The sequence below is a fragment of the Pezoporus wallicus genome, unplaced genomic scaffold (assembly GCF_028554395.1).
Source record: "Pezoporus wallicus isolate ANWC-B61680 ecotype Strahan unplaced genomic scaffold, APGP_CSIRO_Pwel_v1 contig_4684, whole genome shotgun sequence".
Lineage (NCBI taxonomy): Eukaryota > Metazoa > Chordata > Aves > Psittaciformes > Psittacidae > Pezoporus > Pezoporus wallicus.
The window spans coordinates 3,063,572-3,081,947 of record NW_026637499.1 but is presented as its reverse complement, the minus strand read 5'-3'; the positions used below and the strand labels follow the sequence as shown (position 1 = coordinate 3,081,947).

General features: G+C 41.8%; 1 protein-coding gene across 9 annotated transcripts in view; it reads right to left on the bottom strand.

Moving 5' to 3' along the window:
- SPTAN1 (spectrin alpha, non-erythrocytic 1) overlaps nt 1-18,376 on the bottom strand; it is a 48,355-nt gene that overhangs the window by 13,586 nt on the left and 16,393 nt on the right. For 4 of the 9 annotated variants that reach the window (XM_057405964.1, XM_057405971.1, XM_057405969.1 and 1 more), the window contains exons 15-37: nt 18,106-18,310; nt 17,795-17,976; nt 16,738-16,981; nt 16,300-16,422; nt 15,263-15,480; nt 14,422-14,514; nt 13,929-14,063; nt 13,362-13,510; nt 12,073-12,132; nt 9,653-9,851; nt 8,304-8,408; nt 7,541-7,561; nt 7,162-7,197; nt 5,359-5,406; nt 4,732-4,823; nt 2,956-3,100; nt 2,657-2,838; nt 2,370-2,469; nt 2,037-2,234; nt 1,768-1,914; nt 1,346-1,449; nt 1,046-1,208; nt 586-600 (exon numbers count right to left, since the gene is read on the bottom strand). In XM_057405964.1, coding sequence (XP_057261947.1) covers nt 586-600; nt 1,046-1,208; nt 1,346-1,449; nt 1,768-1,914; nt 2,037-2,234; nt 2,370-2,469; nt 2,657-2,838; nt 2,956-3,100; nt 4,732-4,823; nt 5,359-5,406; nt 7,162-7,197; nt 7,541-7,561; nt 8,304-8,408; nt 9,653-9,851; nt 12,073-12,132; nt 13,362-13,510; nt 13,929-14,063; nt 14,422-14,514; nt 15,263-15,480; nt 16,300-16,422; nt 16,738-16,981; nt 17,795-17,976; nt 18,106-18,310 — 2,964 coding nt within the window. The remainder of the gene's footprint in view (nt 1-585; nt 601-1,045; nt 1,209-1,345; nt 1,450-1,767; nt 1,915-2,036; nt 2,235-2,369; nt 2,470-2,656; nt 2,839-2,955; nt 3,101-4,731; nt 4,824-5,358; nt 5,407-7,161; nt 7,198-7,540; nt 7,562-8,303; nt 8,409-9,652; nt 9,852-12,072; nt 12,133-13,361; nt 13,511-13,928; nt 14,064-14,421; nt 14,515-15,262; nt 15,481-16,299; nt 16,423-16,737; nt 16,982-17,794; nt 17,977-18,105; nt 18,311-18,376) is intronic. The other 5 variants (XM_057405966.1, XM_057405970.1, XM_057405968.1 and 2 more) reach the window with 3 other exon arrangements.

Genomic DNA, 18,376 nt, shown 5'->3' with positions numbered 1-18,376 from the left:
TCCTTCCATGTATCCTCATTTTACTCCACCTCTTGCATTCCTACAAGTCCTGCCAGCCTTCCAGCTGGCACATCTTTTTCTGGAGTGTTCCTTCTGTACCATTCCCTTCCAATGCTACTGCTGTCTATCATTTTATTGAACCTCCCATCTTGAGTATTTGATTCTACAAAGGCAAGCTAACAGAGCTGGCATTATGCCATGTGTCAAATCATCAGTGCTGAAGATTCAGACAGGAGGATGATGGGCCCAATAGGCAAATTTCTGAATAAAGAGGATAGAAACCCGTTTTTTTTTCTATGGGCTAACTGCTAAAAGCCCCAAATGCAAAATAAATTCAACAGATCATGCAGAACACCTGCAAAATGAATACAGAAATAAATGATGCTGAATAGGCATTAAGAAAAAGCCACACCCGTGACATGAAGACCAATAGCTGTACCTGGATGGAGGTCAAGAGCTAACAGAAAACAAAGAGATTGCATGAACTGATGGATGGAGCGACAGACTGCAACCAGACCTTGTGCTCACACATAAGCTATACAAAGAAAACAAGTTCACATACCAGGGCTAGTCCAAACTACTTACCAGCAGTTTGGAAAGCTATAAAACAGATTGAGAGAAGTAGTTCAGTGCATTCATACTACTTCATAAACCAGTATTAGAACATAAGAGGTAACTTTAAGTATTATTCCTTCATACTGAAAAATAAATGAGACTTCACAGACCCAAAAAACTCCATTTCCTTATTATCTAGATGCTAGGAAAAAGACAGAATAGCTCCAGGGTTTCTTCAGGAAACTTGCTGCTGCAGATACCCCATATCTTATTAATTACATGCATCAATAATTACCAAGTGAGCTCTATTTTGGGTCTGCTTTCATGCATAATGTAACTTCCATTTTCTCCCTGTTAAACAGACACCATGTCCAATATGGTCTATTATCCTGTTATCACTGAACAAGAACTCCAGAGCAAATTTTTTCAGAGTACTGCTTTGCAAAGCTCAAAATCACATTTTGATTTTTCAGCTGAGAATCATATTCACCTGGATGTTTGTGGGATCCTTATATGACTCATCACTCGCAGTCTGGAGCTTTTCACTGATCCAAGCTTCTATTTCATCCACATCACGACTGAACTGCTGGAGTGTTTGAGACTCTCCCAGCTTTGACCTCTTTTCAATCATCTGAGCTTTCAGACGAAGCCACCTGTATGCAATTACATAAGTATGCTGAATGAAGAACCAGGGCTGCACACAGCATCGTGTTCAACCGCTACAAAATGTTGCCAAAGAGCATTCTCTCTCAGTCAGTATCTGCATCCCATCTCACAGGGCAATACTGACCTGTCCAGAACCTCATTGCGTCTGTTAGCAATGACTCCTTTTGCATAATGATCAGCAGAGATCAACTGGTCGGCAAAAGATTGTAAGACAGCAATTTTCTCTTCCTATTAAAAACAGAAGCCACAAATTAAAACTGTGGGTCCTTAAAGTCAAGTGGTGAGCAGGGTCTGGAGCAGAACAAGGCTTTCTTTTCTTCTTTCAAGATGGATTTACACAAATACCTGCCACTCCTCCTACACTGTTTGTAGACAGTGAAACATTCTTATCTGCAACAGCTGCTTCTAAACTTTTGCAGCAAATCTGAAATGGCTAAGTATTTAGAACTGAATTTTGGAAAGCACAGATGGTGGTAACTTCTTTTGCTAATAATCTGCGTAAGAAAAATTAAACTATTTCCCCCTTTCTTCAGCTACACTCCTCACCTGGACATTGATTGCCTTATCAAAGTCTTCATGTTTCTTGATGAGTGCCTCCACGCTGTCTAGGGAGTCTCCTTTATCTTCTGTATTGAGGAAAGCCTCTCTGGCAGCCATCCAGTTTTCAGCTTGCTCACAGTCTCGATGGAACAACTAGGGAGAAAAAACTCCTAAGCATGAGAAAGGCAGACCAACACCACTGCTCATCACTATGAAAGAAGAAACTTTTTCAGGAAAGGAGGAATTCTTTTCTTTCTTAAAGTGCAGCAGAGTACCTGTAGTTCCAGACACTGGTCTAACATCATTCTGCGCTGGACCCAGGCCTTCTCTAGGTCCGTCCGTTCTTGATCCAGAGTATCCAGTTTCTCCTTGATCTCTGGGCTGGCATAGTGCCCATGTGCCAGAAGCTGTTGCCCAAACTGTTCAAATGCCTGGAAAGTGCCAGCCCTTGCATCGATTTCAGTGCGGTGTTCCTGAAAGGTTCAGAGATGAGTTACCAAATAAACAGATGGCAGAGCTAGAACAAATCTATTTTTGGAACTCTAGATGCAAAGTGTCGGGAAAAGAAACATTTGTTGATTTTTGATATACACTTATCTTTCACGTACCTGGTGCCTTTCCAGTAAAGCTTCAGCTCCAGTCACATCCTTTGCAAGTTCATCTGAGGAGACCAGGCCCCGGATTCCGTTGATCCAAGACATAAGGTCCCTGGGAACACACATTAATAGAAGATTTTCCCTTCCCTCCATGGAAGTAAGTCAGAACAGGGTTAAAACAGTCCTTTTTGGACACACCCCCCCCCCCGAAATACTCCTATAGAACAATAAGCCATATATACTTCACTAATAACATACCAGACAGACAAACTGGGGGAGAAGGGGAATAGCACCTTTACCTGAAGTCACTGAGGAATCGCTGCAGGTCATGAGAATCTCCAAGCTTCTCTTTGCGCTGGTCAGCACGTTTTCCCAGACTATTCCAAGCCTGATTCAGCTCAGTACATTTTTCTTGGAGATCTTCAGCAGATTCTGGATGTGACTGGATCAGGCGCTGGGCAGTTTCACCGAGAGAATTCACCTAGAAAGAGAGAAAGGGAAATGAACACAACGAAGACAAAAAGGATCTTTTCTATGGATCAATCATTTCTGCTAGATAAGAAGAACGCTTTTGGCTTTGTCTTCCTCACAATCCCACCTTGTCTCCCAGAGCTGCTAAGTCTCTCTCAAAGCCTTCATGTTTGCGCTGCAGAGCCTGCACGCTGGCCAAGTCGTGTCCGTAGTTGTCTGTATTTAATGCTTGATTCTTCTCCTCTATCCATTCTTTTGTTTCATCAGCATCTCTGATTTGAGTGAAGGCAAAAAGAGAATTAAACTGGAGGTTGTACTAGGGATCTCTGATACCACGCAGAGAACCAGAAAAGCTCACGTCATTAATGGCTCTATTTCACAAGATGACACAAGTGAACCTTGGTGAAACAGGACAGCAGTCCAGACCTCCCAAGCCCACAGCAATTCCATGCTTTCATGTTAACAAATCTGCCTTTTTTTCCTAGGAAGAATATAAAGAATTCTCGTGGGACCACTGGTGGTCTAACTTCCACTGAACAGACTGGGGATTGATGCATGATCTGTTTAGCGTTGGTCCCACCACAAAATCGGCTAGGTTGGAAAAGACCTTTAAGATCATTGTTACCCCAGGACTGTCAAGCCCACCACTAAGCATGTCACTACGGGCAAACTGATCTCCCCTCATGATTTCCAGTCACAGCCACCCCTCACAATAGCCCACACTATATGGCTGCTGCCCCTACCCCTCATGGCCACCCCTCATTTTTCCTCAGGATCTCCCATGATGGCTGCCCCTGCTCTCACCTCATGATCTCCTCATCACTGCCCCACATCTCCCCTCATGGCCGCCCCTCCTGTCCCCCCATGATCTCCCCTCACAACCACCCCACCTCTCCCCTCATGATTTTCCCTCATGACTGCCCCTGCTCACCCCTCATGTTCTCCCCTCACCTCTCATGGCGGTCCCTGCTGTCCCCTCATCCCTTCATGGCTGCCTCTCCTGTGTCCGCTCAACCCTCATGGCCACCCTGCTCTCCCCCCTCATGACTGCCTCACCTCTACACTCATGATCTTCCCTTCATGGCTGCCCCTGCTCTCCCCTCACCCCTCATGGCCACCACTCCTGTCCTCTCACCATTTTCCCTCACCCCTTATGGCTGCCTCTCCTGTCTCCTTACCTGTCATGGCCACCCCTGCTCATCCATCACAACCACCCCTGCTCTCTCCTTCACCATCTCCTCTCACCCCTCATGGCTGCTCCTGCTCTCCTCTCACCTCTCATGGCCAGCCCTGCTCTCCCCCTCATGATCTCCTCTTACCCCTCATGACTGCTCCCTGCTCTCCCCTCACGATCTCCTGTCACCCCTCATGGCGGCCCCTGCTCTCCCCTCATGATCTCCCCTCACCCCTCATGGCGGCCCCTGCTCTCCCCTCATGATCTCCCCTCACCCCTCATGGCAGCCCCTGCTCTCCCCTCATGATCTCCCCTCACCCCTCATGGCAGCCCCTGCTCTCCCCTTCACGATCTCCTCTCACCCCTCATGGCTGCCTCTGCTCTCCCCTTCATGATCTCCTCTCACCTCTCATGGCTGCCTCTGCTCTCCCCTTCATGATCTCCTCTCACCCCTCCTGACTGCCCCCTGCTCTTCCCTCACCCCTCCTGACTGCCCCCTGCTCTTCCCTCACCCCTCATGGCCACACCTGCTCTCCCCTCACCATCTCCTCTCACCCCTCATGGCTGCCCCCTGCTCTCCCCTCACCCCTCATGATCACCCCTCATGGCCACCCCTCCTCTCTCCTCACGGTCTCCTCTCTCCCTCTCCTGCCAACAGACACCCCTCCCACGCCCCGGCACCAGCACCATATTTAGGACTCCAACGCCTGTAAAGACCAAAGAGCTCACCTGTGGAACCTCTGCACCTCATGGGCACTGCCCAAGAGCTGGCTCCGCTCCTCCGCCAGCTGCTGCAGAGCTCTCCAGCGTTCGTTCAGCTCCTGCAAGCAAAGCAGCCCCACGGACACTGCAGGCTGTGCTGCAAGCGTGCCGAGAACCCTTCATCTGCACTCTTTATTTCAGGGCCTGAGAACCCTGACAGCAGTATTGGAACGTTTACCAAAGAGCCATGCCCTCCTCTTTTACAGTAAATAAACTTCAACAAGCAATGAGACAGCCAAGACTGGCCTTTCACCTGACTATCAATAAGATAGCCAAGACTGGCTTTTCCCTATAGGGGAACGCTACTTTCTTCTGCTCGGTTCCCGAAGAAGGCACAAATTCAAGCAGCCTAATTAAATATGTTTAAGGGCTTCCCCTGAGATATAAAACCAAATGATTTTATGCATGTAACATACTGATGTCACCTGAGAAGCGAATGCTATTTGTCACTGACAGCAAAGGCTGTCAATGCTTCTTTCGGTAAGTTGATTCAGAAGGGTTTATAAGGAGTAATGAAAGACAAAAAACTATGGAAGGGGAGGGTAACAAACGTTGTCCACTCTAAAATCAGCTCAGAAAAAGCTGTATTATTACCTTGATCGAGCTAAAGGTTGCCACTGTGTGTACCATCAAACGCGCAGACTGTACGGAAAAGGCAGAAATAAAAAATGCAGCATTAAAGTCAACTCCAAGCAACTGGAGCAAAATCAAGACTGAAAACTCCTTAAAAATCCATAATAATTCAGCCTAGGTCAAAACTAGACTCTGTAAAATATATGTCTGCAAACTGTAGGAAGAAAGAAACACCCTAGATTTTACAGGTTTAGTGAAAACTGTTCATTCTTCATGTTTTTTTAAGAGAAGCAAACCGTAAGAAAATCAATACAAGTAAATTACAAAAGCAACTAAGAAAAATTAGCTGCGATACCAAGGTATTCTATAGATCAGACTAAGAACAGTTAGAAATTCACAATTGATTACTATGCTGTTGGTGTAAACTGAAACTAAACAATAGCCTTAATATGGACAAGGAAGAGGAAAATTTAAAGGCAACGTTCAGTGAGTGAATTAAACCCCAAGCTCTTAGCCATGGGAAAGGAAAAAAATCTTACCACCCAAATGGTTTGGCTCTTGGCTGAGTTTTTAACAAAAATCAGCTTAACAGTGAATTCAGATATTTTTAGAACATAATGAAAACTGGTGAAGGCTTATCAGAAAAATGACAACCAATTCTCTCCAACACACAATCTACTTTTCTGACAGTGCTGCATTGCTTCCAAAATTCATCCCCTTGCACATATACATACAGAAAAACTTAGTTTTCTAAGTTACTATGCGACTTTTAGGAGTCAAGGTACACACGTACACCCTGTGCAAGAAAAAAACTAATTGAGAAAATCACCAATTCTTGCTGACATGGCTGCATTTTCTACAACGCTGTCAAAATATTGCACTTATCTGGTTTTCTCCACATTCCCACAGCTTAAAAGATGTACAAGCAGCTTTAAGTCTAACAGGGTGATGAACATGAACCATGGGAATGAAATACTACAGAAAAGCACAATGTTGGATAGTGTCTAAGATACTGAAGATATTTTTGTGCATCAGCGGGTGACAGCTATTCTATTGTAAGCCATTAATGAATGGAGAAAGGCTTCTAGCTATCATAGAAAATGAGCTAGAGATGAATAATGGAAGACAAAGATACTGCTATACACATACAACATATTCCTTACTAAAGGAATATTGATATAAATGGCTTTGACTTTCAGGAATAAAAACATTTCTTTCTGCTCACTACGTAAAGAAAGAACTCACGCTAAGCGAACAGGGACTATTGCGCATCTAGTGGCCATGTAACACCTAAAAACGTTGGTATAAAAACTGCAATCAGTCAAGCTCAAAACCAAATGGAGTTCTGCAGCAGAGGTAAAAAATGGACTGTTGGCAATTTCTATGGCTACAGAATTCTACTGGAAACCTATCTCGGTTATTATCATACCTGCAACTGGAGAGCTGCCAGTTACTTCACTATGCCTACATAGCTTTTATTTTTAAAACGAAGAGTACTACCTATGTGACATCCCTATATAGTGAGAGAATTTGTGTGCAGGTATATGAAGGTGAACTCCTGCTGAATGCTTAAACTTCAGTAACACACTTGTTGAAGCAAGCAAAGTGAAATCAAAGTCACTAACCCTAAATCAACCCCAATTCAAATACTTGCTGACACTAGGTCACCATTAAAATCACTTTGTCAACAGTCTTAAAAAGGGGAGGGAATTAAAAAAGGAAAAGAAAAAGAGAGCAAAACCTATGAGAAGGTTTATGGTCTAAAAAAGATGATGTGCTGTACTTTTACTTCCCTCTTGTATGCTACTAAGTAATGACACCTACCTTCCAAGGAGAGGCTGTCTTAGAATCAGTTTCATCCTGTTTGAAAATGTGAAGAAACAGCTTTAAATAGGAAGCAAAATCTCAAAGATTTTTAGCATATTCTGATACTTTTTAAGTTCCCCACGTTCGTAACAAAGTAAATCTATTTCTACAAGTAAGCACTTGCATAATTTGGGGATATCCTGCTCTGCACTGATTTATGATGTGGGGTAAGACATTCAGGAAATAAAGGGATCAAAGATAAGACAAATCTTTTTATGTCCTTTCAAAGTCATTATTGAGTTCCTTCATGGAAATGAGCTACAATTATGGCTGAACTTCTACTTGTACATCCCAAACCTGTTCTAATTGCCACACCATCTCAGAAATTAACACTTACCCTGGGCATACCATAGACCTCCTGCAAAGAAAAAAGGACAAACAGAAATAACTTGTTATTTTCTAATGGAAAGAAATGTTTTTGAGAAAGGGAAGCCAGCAGGAGATATGCTTCCACCCTTCTACAAATTGGTTACCAGTGTCATTAAGCCAAATAGTGCTTGCACAACTAAACGAGTAGCAGAAATGAGTTTGAGTACTCAGCCACCTACTGCAGCCCATTGTCTCAGAGCTCAGCAAATAAACAGTAATTATTTATAATAGCACAAGTATGTGAAAAGCTGGCAAAAAAATAGGTTACTAAAAAAAACAAACCCCTCAAAACAGAAAACCCAACAAACCCCCTCCACTGCAAGTTGAGCTCTATTTTCTTTTTTGCCCACTGCACCACTTTTCCGGCTAATAAAGGCTGAAATTTCAGATTCCTACAAAGCAAAGCTAATGCACGGATTCTCCACGACTTTTAGTGTTATTTTAGAGCCTTTTCATTCCCCCCAAAAGAAAAATAAACCTCTAAGTGGTGCAATTTGTTATAGCACTATTTGAAAATAGAGTTTAAAGTGTACCCCTTGTGACGGCCACACTAAACAGCAGGCATTAAATATCTCTGGTTAGAATACCAGTATTATCAGACCAGTTGATAGAGATGATACAGATGAAGAGCTAGAACCATGCAATGACACACAAAGCAGAAGACAACAGACAAATGGAAGAAAGTCTTGTGCTTCTCAAAAGGATTAGACTAAGGCAGAGAAAAAGTGGACCTGTTGCTGTACTGCTTGCACTTCATCTGCCATCAACCCTTCTGACTCCAGGTCATGGGCAACCTTGTTAATGTCCTTCAGACGCGACTCGTTAGCTTTTAAATCCTGCACAGGAGAGTAAAATATCAGAGCATTAACATTGGCACAAGCAAAGCATGTGGAACAAGCTGGCACAACAGGGGTGCCGAAAAGTACTTGGTTTATAAACAGCAGCAATTCAGCAGGCTTGACCTTGACAGTCACCACTGAATATATAATGCATGAGAGCCCGCACCAAGAAACCCTGGCTGCCAGCACCAGGCATCAACACGTTAAAGAAACTCACTGCCAGAGTTCTCCATACCCAGAGTTAATGAAACAATCAGGACTGGAGTACATTTTAAACTGCCAGGTATACAACATTACCACCACCATGAAGATCAAAAGCTATTAACCCTATTACTGCATGAATTAGCTAAGAGCCAACTTAAAAAGTAATTTTACTGTGACACCTAAATACTTTCAGCCAAACAGACTGATACAGAGCTTTCTGTAAAGCAGAAAGGGAACTTGGTTAAAAAAAGCAGTAGTAGGGAACTTGTAATTAAATTCTAACAGATGACAGATTCTAATTTCAACCATTAGCTTAATCTAAAAGAACCCAAACCCATAACTGCTATCATCTTCTCACCTACAATAAAAGGTTGGCTCAAATTAGCTAACTTTCAGGCTGTAAACATGGTAATGTCTACAAAACTGTCTTTTCAAATGTGAAAGGTCAGGCATCTTTGCATTTCAGTGCTCAGTATCTTATCAAAGTGGGCAGAATAAATACATCTGCCCAAGCAATTCTTTCCTATCTCATGCAAATAAAATAAATTAATAAACCAATAAATAAAACCTCAACTAGTATTGCAAACACTGGGAGATAAAAAAAGCAAGCTGAAAGCCTACAAGCATTCTGAAGCACGGAATGATGTTTTTCTCATCTTGGGAAAAAATGAACAGATGGAAATCAAAATGGATCTTTCCTTTCAATGAAAAGGAAGACTTAACCAAAGGTTATGCTTTGCACAAAATGAAATTCCTCCAGAGCTTGGCAGAGTCTATATTTGAATGTTCTGAAAGAGAACTTCCAGTCCTCTGGGAGCTGTGAAGCATGTAGCAACCTGGAGACTGTAACCAAACTGAAGACTTTTGAGAATGTGGAATTCTCTCTACCATCATAAAAGAAAACATCTCTATCTTCTTATTTCCAATCAAAGTTATGTTTCCTTCTCAACTATTAAGGATTATCAGAGATATATGATCAGAAAACCTGACAGGAAAGGGCAAAACTAACATACCCATTATGCATCATTACAACACACCTTCTGAAAATCGTCAAACTTCTTCTGTAGCACCTCCACCTGCTCCAGATCAGCACCCACTTCCTCATTTGTGAGAGCAGCTTCCTTCTCATTGATCCACTGCTGAAGCTCATTGGCTTCACGGAAAAGCATGAATTTTTTGCAGCTTTTTTCCAGCATGCCTTTCCGCTTTTCTCCCAGCTCAAGAAGAGAGTGATACCTGGAACAAGCAGAAAAGGGAAGTGGGGGCAGGTTACAGTGAGCAGAGTCACAGTAATTTACCAAGTACTGGTCTCACCAGAGATGTGGGATATCCCTGCAGCCTACACTGTTCTTGTACAGAATGATCTACTTGTACATAGGTCGATGTAGACTGTACGTGTCTCTCCTCTACATGGATGTGCACACCAAAATGAGATCTTCCACATGCAACACTTCACTGGGTAAAAACAAACCCTAATCACAGCTGAGGTCAGGACAGGCTCTCAAGCTACAGCAGCACTGCAGTGCAGGAATGACTCCATAGGTCTTGCTTTACAAGAGGTGTTTCCCTATAGTACATCAAGTTTGCTACTGAATCATTAAAATCCACTACCTCCCAGCTTTTGGACATAAATGTTTCACCTAGCCATTATTCATTGCAAAAATCTGCTGGATATTTTTTAAAAGGTATTTTTTTTTTGATAACACAACTACATTAAACTGGAAATCCATGAAACTCATTTCACATATACTGTTTTTATACCTGTGGAATTCCCAACATCATCAGTGAAATTACTTCTCATTTACATTAGAATAAATGCAAAGTAAAACCTCTAAAATGCTTAAATTGGCTTGAAGAGGCAAATAAACCTCAAAGGAGCAGTCAATGTTTTAAAACCACAAGAAAACCAGTGACTCCTCTTTGAGTCCTGGCAACCAGCTAAATACAGAGGATCCATCCTACAAGACCTTTCCCCAGCTATTGCTGAATAAAAGCCAACAGAAGCTTTAGTCATTGGTACTGAATTACAGATTTCTTCAGCAATGAATAATGCTTGTTTTTAAAGAACCTGCATTCAGAAAAGCCACATCCATTCTTACTCCTACCCTATTTTAAGTCTTCTGGAAGATGAGATATTCTGGCTGCATCTGGATGGCTTTTTATATCCTCCATCAGACCGCACATTGGTCTACTACAGTGATCAACGCAGCAACTGATTCTCATTATTAAGGCATGAAGATATTAATTTTGGTGTTATTAAATCAAATAATGGAAGACACTGCTGAGATACCTGCAGGGCCTCAAGTGGGGAAAGGGCAGCCCTGTAATGTTTTCATTTCCCACCTTGGAGCACAGAGGCAAACACCGAGCAATTACACCTCCCAGCTTGAAGAGTTCAATGATGCAGCATTTTCCTAGCAAGTAACTCAGAGAGGACAAAGTCTGTTGAAGAAAATCCTCGATACCCTGGGCTGTAATGTCTACACACCAAGCTGATAACCAACTCTAAGTCTTTCATGGAAGCAGCAACTTTGCAGTCTCCTGCCTACCCTGGTTTAAGACTGAATAGAATGGAACTAAGAATCTTTTGTATTAGGTTTGAATAGAAACATCCTACCCTGACTTGGGGAAAACCCTGTTTTGAAGCCTGCCCTAACTGCAGATGTTTGCCTCAGCATACAATTTTAGATATTAAATACTTGTGAAGCTCACAGAGGATCCAGGGCAAAATTCCTTTAGAAGCAGACCTTACCTCAAAGCTGCTTTGCAACACTTCAGAGGTTAACATAATACTTTCCCTTCTGATCCTCAAGAAATACATTCCCTATGAAAAGGCTGCCAGGCACAGCTGACGAACACCACTGCTTTGGCTCTCCCAGCAATTTCCAAGACTCACAACACAATCTTGGTGTTTTTTCAGGAGACATGAGCACAAGTTTGAAAATTAAATTACTTTCATAATAAAACCCAGTCATCCTATGTAAATAAACTAATGCTTTTGGATTACTCTGCATGTTATTTTATACAATAAACTAGGATAACTCCACCCTTTCCAAGCTCTGAGACACTCATGTGATGAAACACTTCATGTATATATATTATATATATATAACAAACTAGTATTTCTGTCTGCACCTCAGAAAAGAGATGCTTTTTTTTAAAGAGAACAGTCTAGGTATCACTAAAGCCTCATAAGGTAAGCAAAATCAGCATAATGGAAAACAACATCAACCCATTCAGCAGCACAGAGGTGACCAACAAGATAAGCAGCTGGCTGGGTAGCTGGCTATAAAGAACACGTACCATGACACTCGTCTACACTGAAACCAATTCACATCACAAATTGCTTCCTTTATGTCTCTTTGGAGCAGCTTTCCCAAAGAAATAAACAAACAAAGGAGAATGAACAGTGACAGTATGGAGACAGCATGGTTTAGAAAGGACTAATCCTACTCACAGTTCTTCGACCTGTTTCATACGCAGAGATACACTGCCGACTTCCTTAGTTATAAGAGTCCTGCACAGACAGAGGGAGCACAGCAAATGCATGCAAAAAATTAGTCAGATTAACAAAAATAATGAAAGCAGCAGCTCCATCCATGGGTTGTCTGTGGTAGGAGATGGTTAAGAGTTCACATTTAAATGGAGAAAATTAGGTGTCATTCAGAAGCAAACAAAGCAAATAAGACCAGGAGTACAATTCACATAAGGAAACTTCAGCAGTACAGTGCAACTCTCTCTATAAGGTCTCCTCGTTTCCTGATCATTGTGCCATGGGGTTGTAGACTAAAAGAGTGGCCCCCTCTCCTTGGCTCTAAAATACAGAACCCCTGTTGTAGTTCTTAAAAGCAGCATGAAAATCCATAGGGAAAACTACACATTATTAAAATCCTGAGTAATGTGTCAGTTTTCCAGCATCCTTTCTTCTCACTGGTACAAGCTTTTCGCTTTTTAATTCTAGAGCTAAAGGTAGTTATTATTGTATGTCATTGTAATAACTGGTGACTCAAAACAAGTGAGTGGGAAGATACTCTCATGCAGAATGACAGCAGAGCTGTGCAAACAGATGGGAGTATGCGTAAAACTTTCAGCTTTGGCTTCCAAATGGCTTGATAAGATGAGCCAGTAGCTCACAGCTATCACCCACAGCCCTTGCTTGCACTAATCTCTAACTACCACGTGCTTTAGGAGCCTTCTCTATTTGCAATGGCATGTTCCTCAAAAAGGAGGGGACACTTTTTAGCCCATAATGGCACAACATTTCAGGAACACAAGTAATGAGCTAGCACCAAAGAAGTCACAGCTCCTGAGGAGGTCACCTCCAGAGGCAGCCCTGTATAGGGAGGGCACTGTACTTCATGAAACCAAATTTAAGAAAGCTTTTCAAAACAGATCAAACATTAAGAAGTGACAATTACAAATACAAGAGCTGCTTAGGACAGATATAACTCACAAACAAGTTTTAAGTTGTTAAGTACAACAACAAAAAGAACACAAAATACTGAGGTCAGACAGCAAGTTGAGCTCTAGTGTCATGAGTTTTACAGTTAAAAAATGTGAAAAGCAGTAAGAAAATTTAGAATAGGAATGACTGAATACGGCGCCCTGGTAAAGAAGCCAATTGTTTTGCTCCAATTAATTACTCCCTAGTGTAACAGGCAGCAACCTCAGCTTCCGGCATATGTGAGGCAACGGCCAAGCCAGCAAATGCTGAATGGGTGTCATGTATCATCAGTTAAATCTTACTGGTTGTCAATTTGCTCCTGTCGCAATGCTATGCTGCCCTGCTCCTCCAGGAGGTTCTCTCGGGATGCAGACTGGGCAGGATCCAGTTTCTTCACATAGGCAGCTGGTACAAATCCCTGACGGTCATTAACTTCCACCTTCCACCAGTCCTGGAAAGAAAAAAACCCCAAATGACCACTAAACCAGCGATGCTCCCAACAGTTTGCTCTTTCGATGGAGATCGTTTCAAACAGTTTCTTGAAGACACCTATTTGTTACCTTCCGTGTCTCCCCTTGTGTTGGGTCAAAAATTCCACAACAATAGGAAAATAAGTTTTCTGACAGACACATGCCCTAGAACAGATGCTGTTTATCTGACTTGGAAGCTATAGAGGAGTCATGAGAATGAGCTGAAGAGGTATGCTAAAGCGCTGAAAGGGAACAGGGACTAAATATGCAAATTCTTTAACTTCTTTGAATGCTCTTTTTAATAAGACAAACCCAAAAGACCCCCAAAACAAGCTCTGCAGAGCACACAACCCCAAGTGAGCCAAGCAGCTCAGCAAAAACCAGAAGGCAAGAGTGTACCTTGTTGGTGCTGTTGAGTAAGGTGAGGATATCTCCCTTTTTCATAGTCACCTCCCGGGGACTCTTCTCTTGGTAATCATAGAGTGCCAGAACAAGCTCTTTTCCAGTTTCATCATCTGTGGGAGCAACTTGTTGCTAACAAAGAAGGAACACAAGAAAAATGAGTTATTCCATGTTTATGACAATCAATGTAGTTGTCCTAACAGCCTTAGTTAAAGCTACTGTAATGCCTTAAAATTACTCCTGTTGAAACAAATGCAGATAGACTTAGCTGAGGTGCTGTCTGGGCTCAAACCTTGAAAACCATATTACACTGTCTTCTTCTTAGGCAACACAGCTGTCTGCTGTAATTATAAAAACAGACCACTAATTCTTTTGAGAAAATCAAGTACAGTCTGCAACAGGTTCTCAAAAACAACCACTGTTATTAGGCTTTGTCTTTACCTTTTGCTGACCCAAGAATTTCAGCAACATGATTAGCATCTTTCCTTACCCTGCATGACTGGGCCTGTTCCCTTAAAGCCTGTATACTACTGCCGTAAGCAGAAAGATCAGACATCAAAGCTTCATGTTTCTTCAGAAGAGCCTGAAAGCAAAAGACAAAAACAACATGTACACCATTTTACAAATACCTCGCTGCTTAAAATACATACTTTGGCTCCATACACAGGGAATGTGTGTTTTTCAGAGCTGCCAGTCTTGTGACTCTCATGAGAATAACCACGTCTATTTATTCACAGGCTAGATAGTGCTCCAAATGCTTCTGGTGCTTTTGCTCTACCTTATCTCAGAAACATTCTTTTTGTTCTGACCGGGAATACCACGTATCACGCTGGAAATGGTGTTAAGTTTGAAAGTATGCCTTTAAACTGCACTTCAATTTGATGAACTGTCAGTCAGCAGTGTCTGGGATGTCGGGTTTGACTGCCGAATGACACTAGGAAAATAACTCTAGACAAAAAATTACTTCCAGAGCAATGAACTACTAAAAACCAGACTCATACTGAAATGCAACGTCACATAAAGAATTTGCTGACATTAGTCTCATTATACTTTATCAAAACCAAGCAAAAAAACCCTGTAAAAGAGCTGATGCAAAGTAAATGTAATGTTTCCTCACAACTGATTTAATATACTGAACAGGAAAATTTCATGTACACTAATGAAGACACAGGGAAAACTGTCATCTTTTGATTCGGAGCCAAAATTCAGCTTGATGCAAGAGTCTTCTGCCATTTTTTGTATGAATCTCAAAATCAGCAGAGCTCATTTTTTTACCACTGGACAAATCCTTGCTGTGTTTATGCAAAACAGATTCAAACAATCTCAAATACCTCAGCAGAGTCTTCATCTTTTCCATAGTCTGTACTGCCTACAATGGGCTCCTTTTCCCTCATCCACGATTCTGCCTCATTAGCATCAGCAAAGTACTGCTGAGCTTGCAGGGAATCCTCTAGGTCTTGTCGACGTTGAGATGCTTTAGCTTTCAGTGAGTCCCACTTTTGGTTTAGCTCATTCAGTTTGATTTTCACATCCTCAGCTGCAAAATGTCCTATGTAACAGAAGGAGAGGGAACTGAAGATTATCTGTACTTCTTGCAAGTCACAGAAATTAAACCCATTTAAACCTACATAGCCTATTCTGCCTAGAATAATGAAAGCACAACTCAGCTTGTCCTTTTGCCTTAAGACTGGAAAACACTGTACCTGTCAATCAAGCTGTACTAGGAACATTTGAACCATTCTAAACCAAAGAAGCCACATCATAATATTTCTTTTCAGTGATACAACACAAAAAGCCACCTTTTTCCAGGGGCAGTTTTGGCAGCAGACAAAATCTTACTTCAGACCAGCATTCTGAATCCTGGAATCAGGGAATTTGAGTAATCTGGTGTCAAGAAAACCCAGTTAGAAATAAAGATCCCTACTTATTTAAAAGCAGGAATAACTCGTATTGTCTTTGTGAAGGATTCTCTCTCACGTCATGACTATGTATCTCTGATATAAGCCTTTAATAGACTTAAAAATGGAGACTAAATATCATAGGCACAAAGGTGCTGAATACAGGCATCATATGTGCCTGCTGATATAAGCCTTTAATAGACTTAAAAATGGAGACTAAATATCATAGGCACAAAGGTACTGAATACAGGGATCATATGTGCCTGTCAAGAGCAGATGCACATCTGTGAAAATCATGACAGGTTCCCATCAAGGAACCTAGTTTTAGGTTGAAGAATGACCAGAAGTTCATCCTGCCAGCAGGTATCTGGATAAAAACAGGCACTGATCTTTAACCATACAGGACCAAAGTCCAGTATTAAGACTTCTGGATTTCTGAAAGAGGAGGAGTTAAAACCACTGAGACATACCCTCTTCAACCATAGCATTTCCCTTCTGTGTGACGGCTTTAATGCGGGGCTCATGGCCTGCAATTTCTGCCTGCAAAGCCTGGTGCTTCTTTAGCAGATTCTGGACACCGATTAAGTCTTTGCCTGAAAGAAAGAAAACAGTTCATCAGCTCATTCTGGGTCATTAACCAAAAATGTGAAGGCAGCTGCAACCAGCATTAGACAACCTGCAGAGTAAGTGCTATCACAATGAAGACAGAGCACTGAAAACTCCTACCCATTCAAATTTCAGAAGTAATGTAACAGTTAAAGAGCCATGGGTGATGGCAAATCTGGAACTCCAGGCAATGGCAATTACAAGAAACGTTTCAGAAATTTCTAGGGAATCTTCCGTAAAGAGACAAATTATAACAGAGCAATTTTGTCACTGAAATCCTGGAGGTACCAGGATGGACCAACCTCGGTTTGTTGAAGCTGCAATGGGTTCTTTTTCCCTAATCCAGGTCTCTTCATCCTCAATGTCACGGAAGAGCTGTTGCAGGCGAAGAGAGTCTGCAAGTTTCTGCTTTCGAGCTACCATAGGATCCTTCAGAGCTTCGTAACGAGCTACTAAAGCTTCTTGCTTCTTCTTGATATTGTCAGCATCAAAGTGCCCAGCATCCTGGAACTGGCGTGCCTGGATGGTAATGCCATCTATACGATCCTAAAATTAACCCAGCAATAGCATTATGTCAGGATTTCTCTAAGATGGCTGCAACGACTGTAAATATTTTCAGGTCTAAGTAAGTTATCTTGTGACAGAAGAAGAGAACTTCAGCTGCATGCTGCCAGTGCAACCAGTTTGGTGATAATTAGACCCCGGCTAATATTCAATGTTATGTAAATGCAATTGGTTTCAGTCTGTCAATTTCATAAAATAAAGATCCTTGAAGTTACATTAACCTTACAGATGTGCTACTCTACACAAACCATTTCTCAACTGTTAGCAATTAACTGGCAGTTCCAGTTGTGGAAAGCCAGATTTTGTTGATAGTTGTGCTGTGGATTTTATCCCCCTAAAAGATCATCAGCAAACGAGGGAATCATTTGCTATAAAGTGCTATATTTCAAAACTGATCTGTTCTCCCTTCCCTCCCGTTTCTTAGAGCTATAATGAAAACAAACTGAACACAAATAAGCTGTTTGCAAATGGAGAGTCTAAGGGAGAATTATTTCCTACGCAATGCACAGCGCATCATTTTAAGTTGATATTCCCAGCACAAAACAACGCTGTGCTGTCAGCAGCTCACAGTATGGAATCACTGTCCTTTTTCAAAAGCTTATTTTTGTCAAAGGCACAAAGATATTGCTCTTAGAGACATACATTTACATTTCAGTTCAAAATTATTTCTGATAAATAAGCTGTAAAGCCCAAAACTACAAAATTCATGACAATCCAGACCTGCTAAGGTCTCTGCGGTGAGTACTTCTGAGTGAGGAAATCTGAAATGACAAGAAGAAAAATGATTTCCCTTACCTGATGGGCAGCAACATCTGCCTCTAGCAGGGCATGTTTCTTCTGAAGATTCTGCACATTAGTAAGGTCTTTTCCATAATCATCAGAAGCCAAGTGCCCCTCTACTTCATACAGCCACAGCTCAATGTCTTCCACATTGCGATTAAACTGCTGCTGTTGATTGGCTTCACGCAGTTTTATGCCTGACCAAGACAGAGTGGCAAGAGAAAAAAATGACTTATAGTTTCCACTTCATTTAACTCCCTTCCTGTCTTCTCCCAGCTAAACTCTCTAGCAAAAGAATTAGCCATATTCTTCTGAGCAGGTCATACCTTTGAGTTCAGTGGCCTCCAGAAGCTTTTTCCACAAGCTGATAACTTCATTCATGCGAGCTGCCACTTCATCAGATGCGTAGTGATTGACATCTATCAACTTCTGGCCAGCTTTCTCCAGTGCATCAATACGACTCTGATTAGCAGAAAGCTCTGCTTCAAAAGCCTGATGTTTCTGAACTTTACCTTGTAAGTTTGATGGGTCCTACAGATGAAGAAAGAAAAGAACCCTTCAGTCCAAAATTAGTATCTATCTGAAGAACTTTAAAAT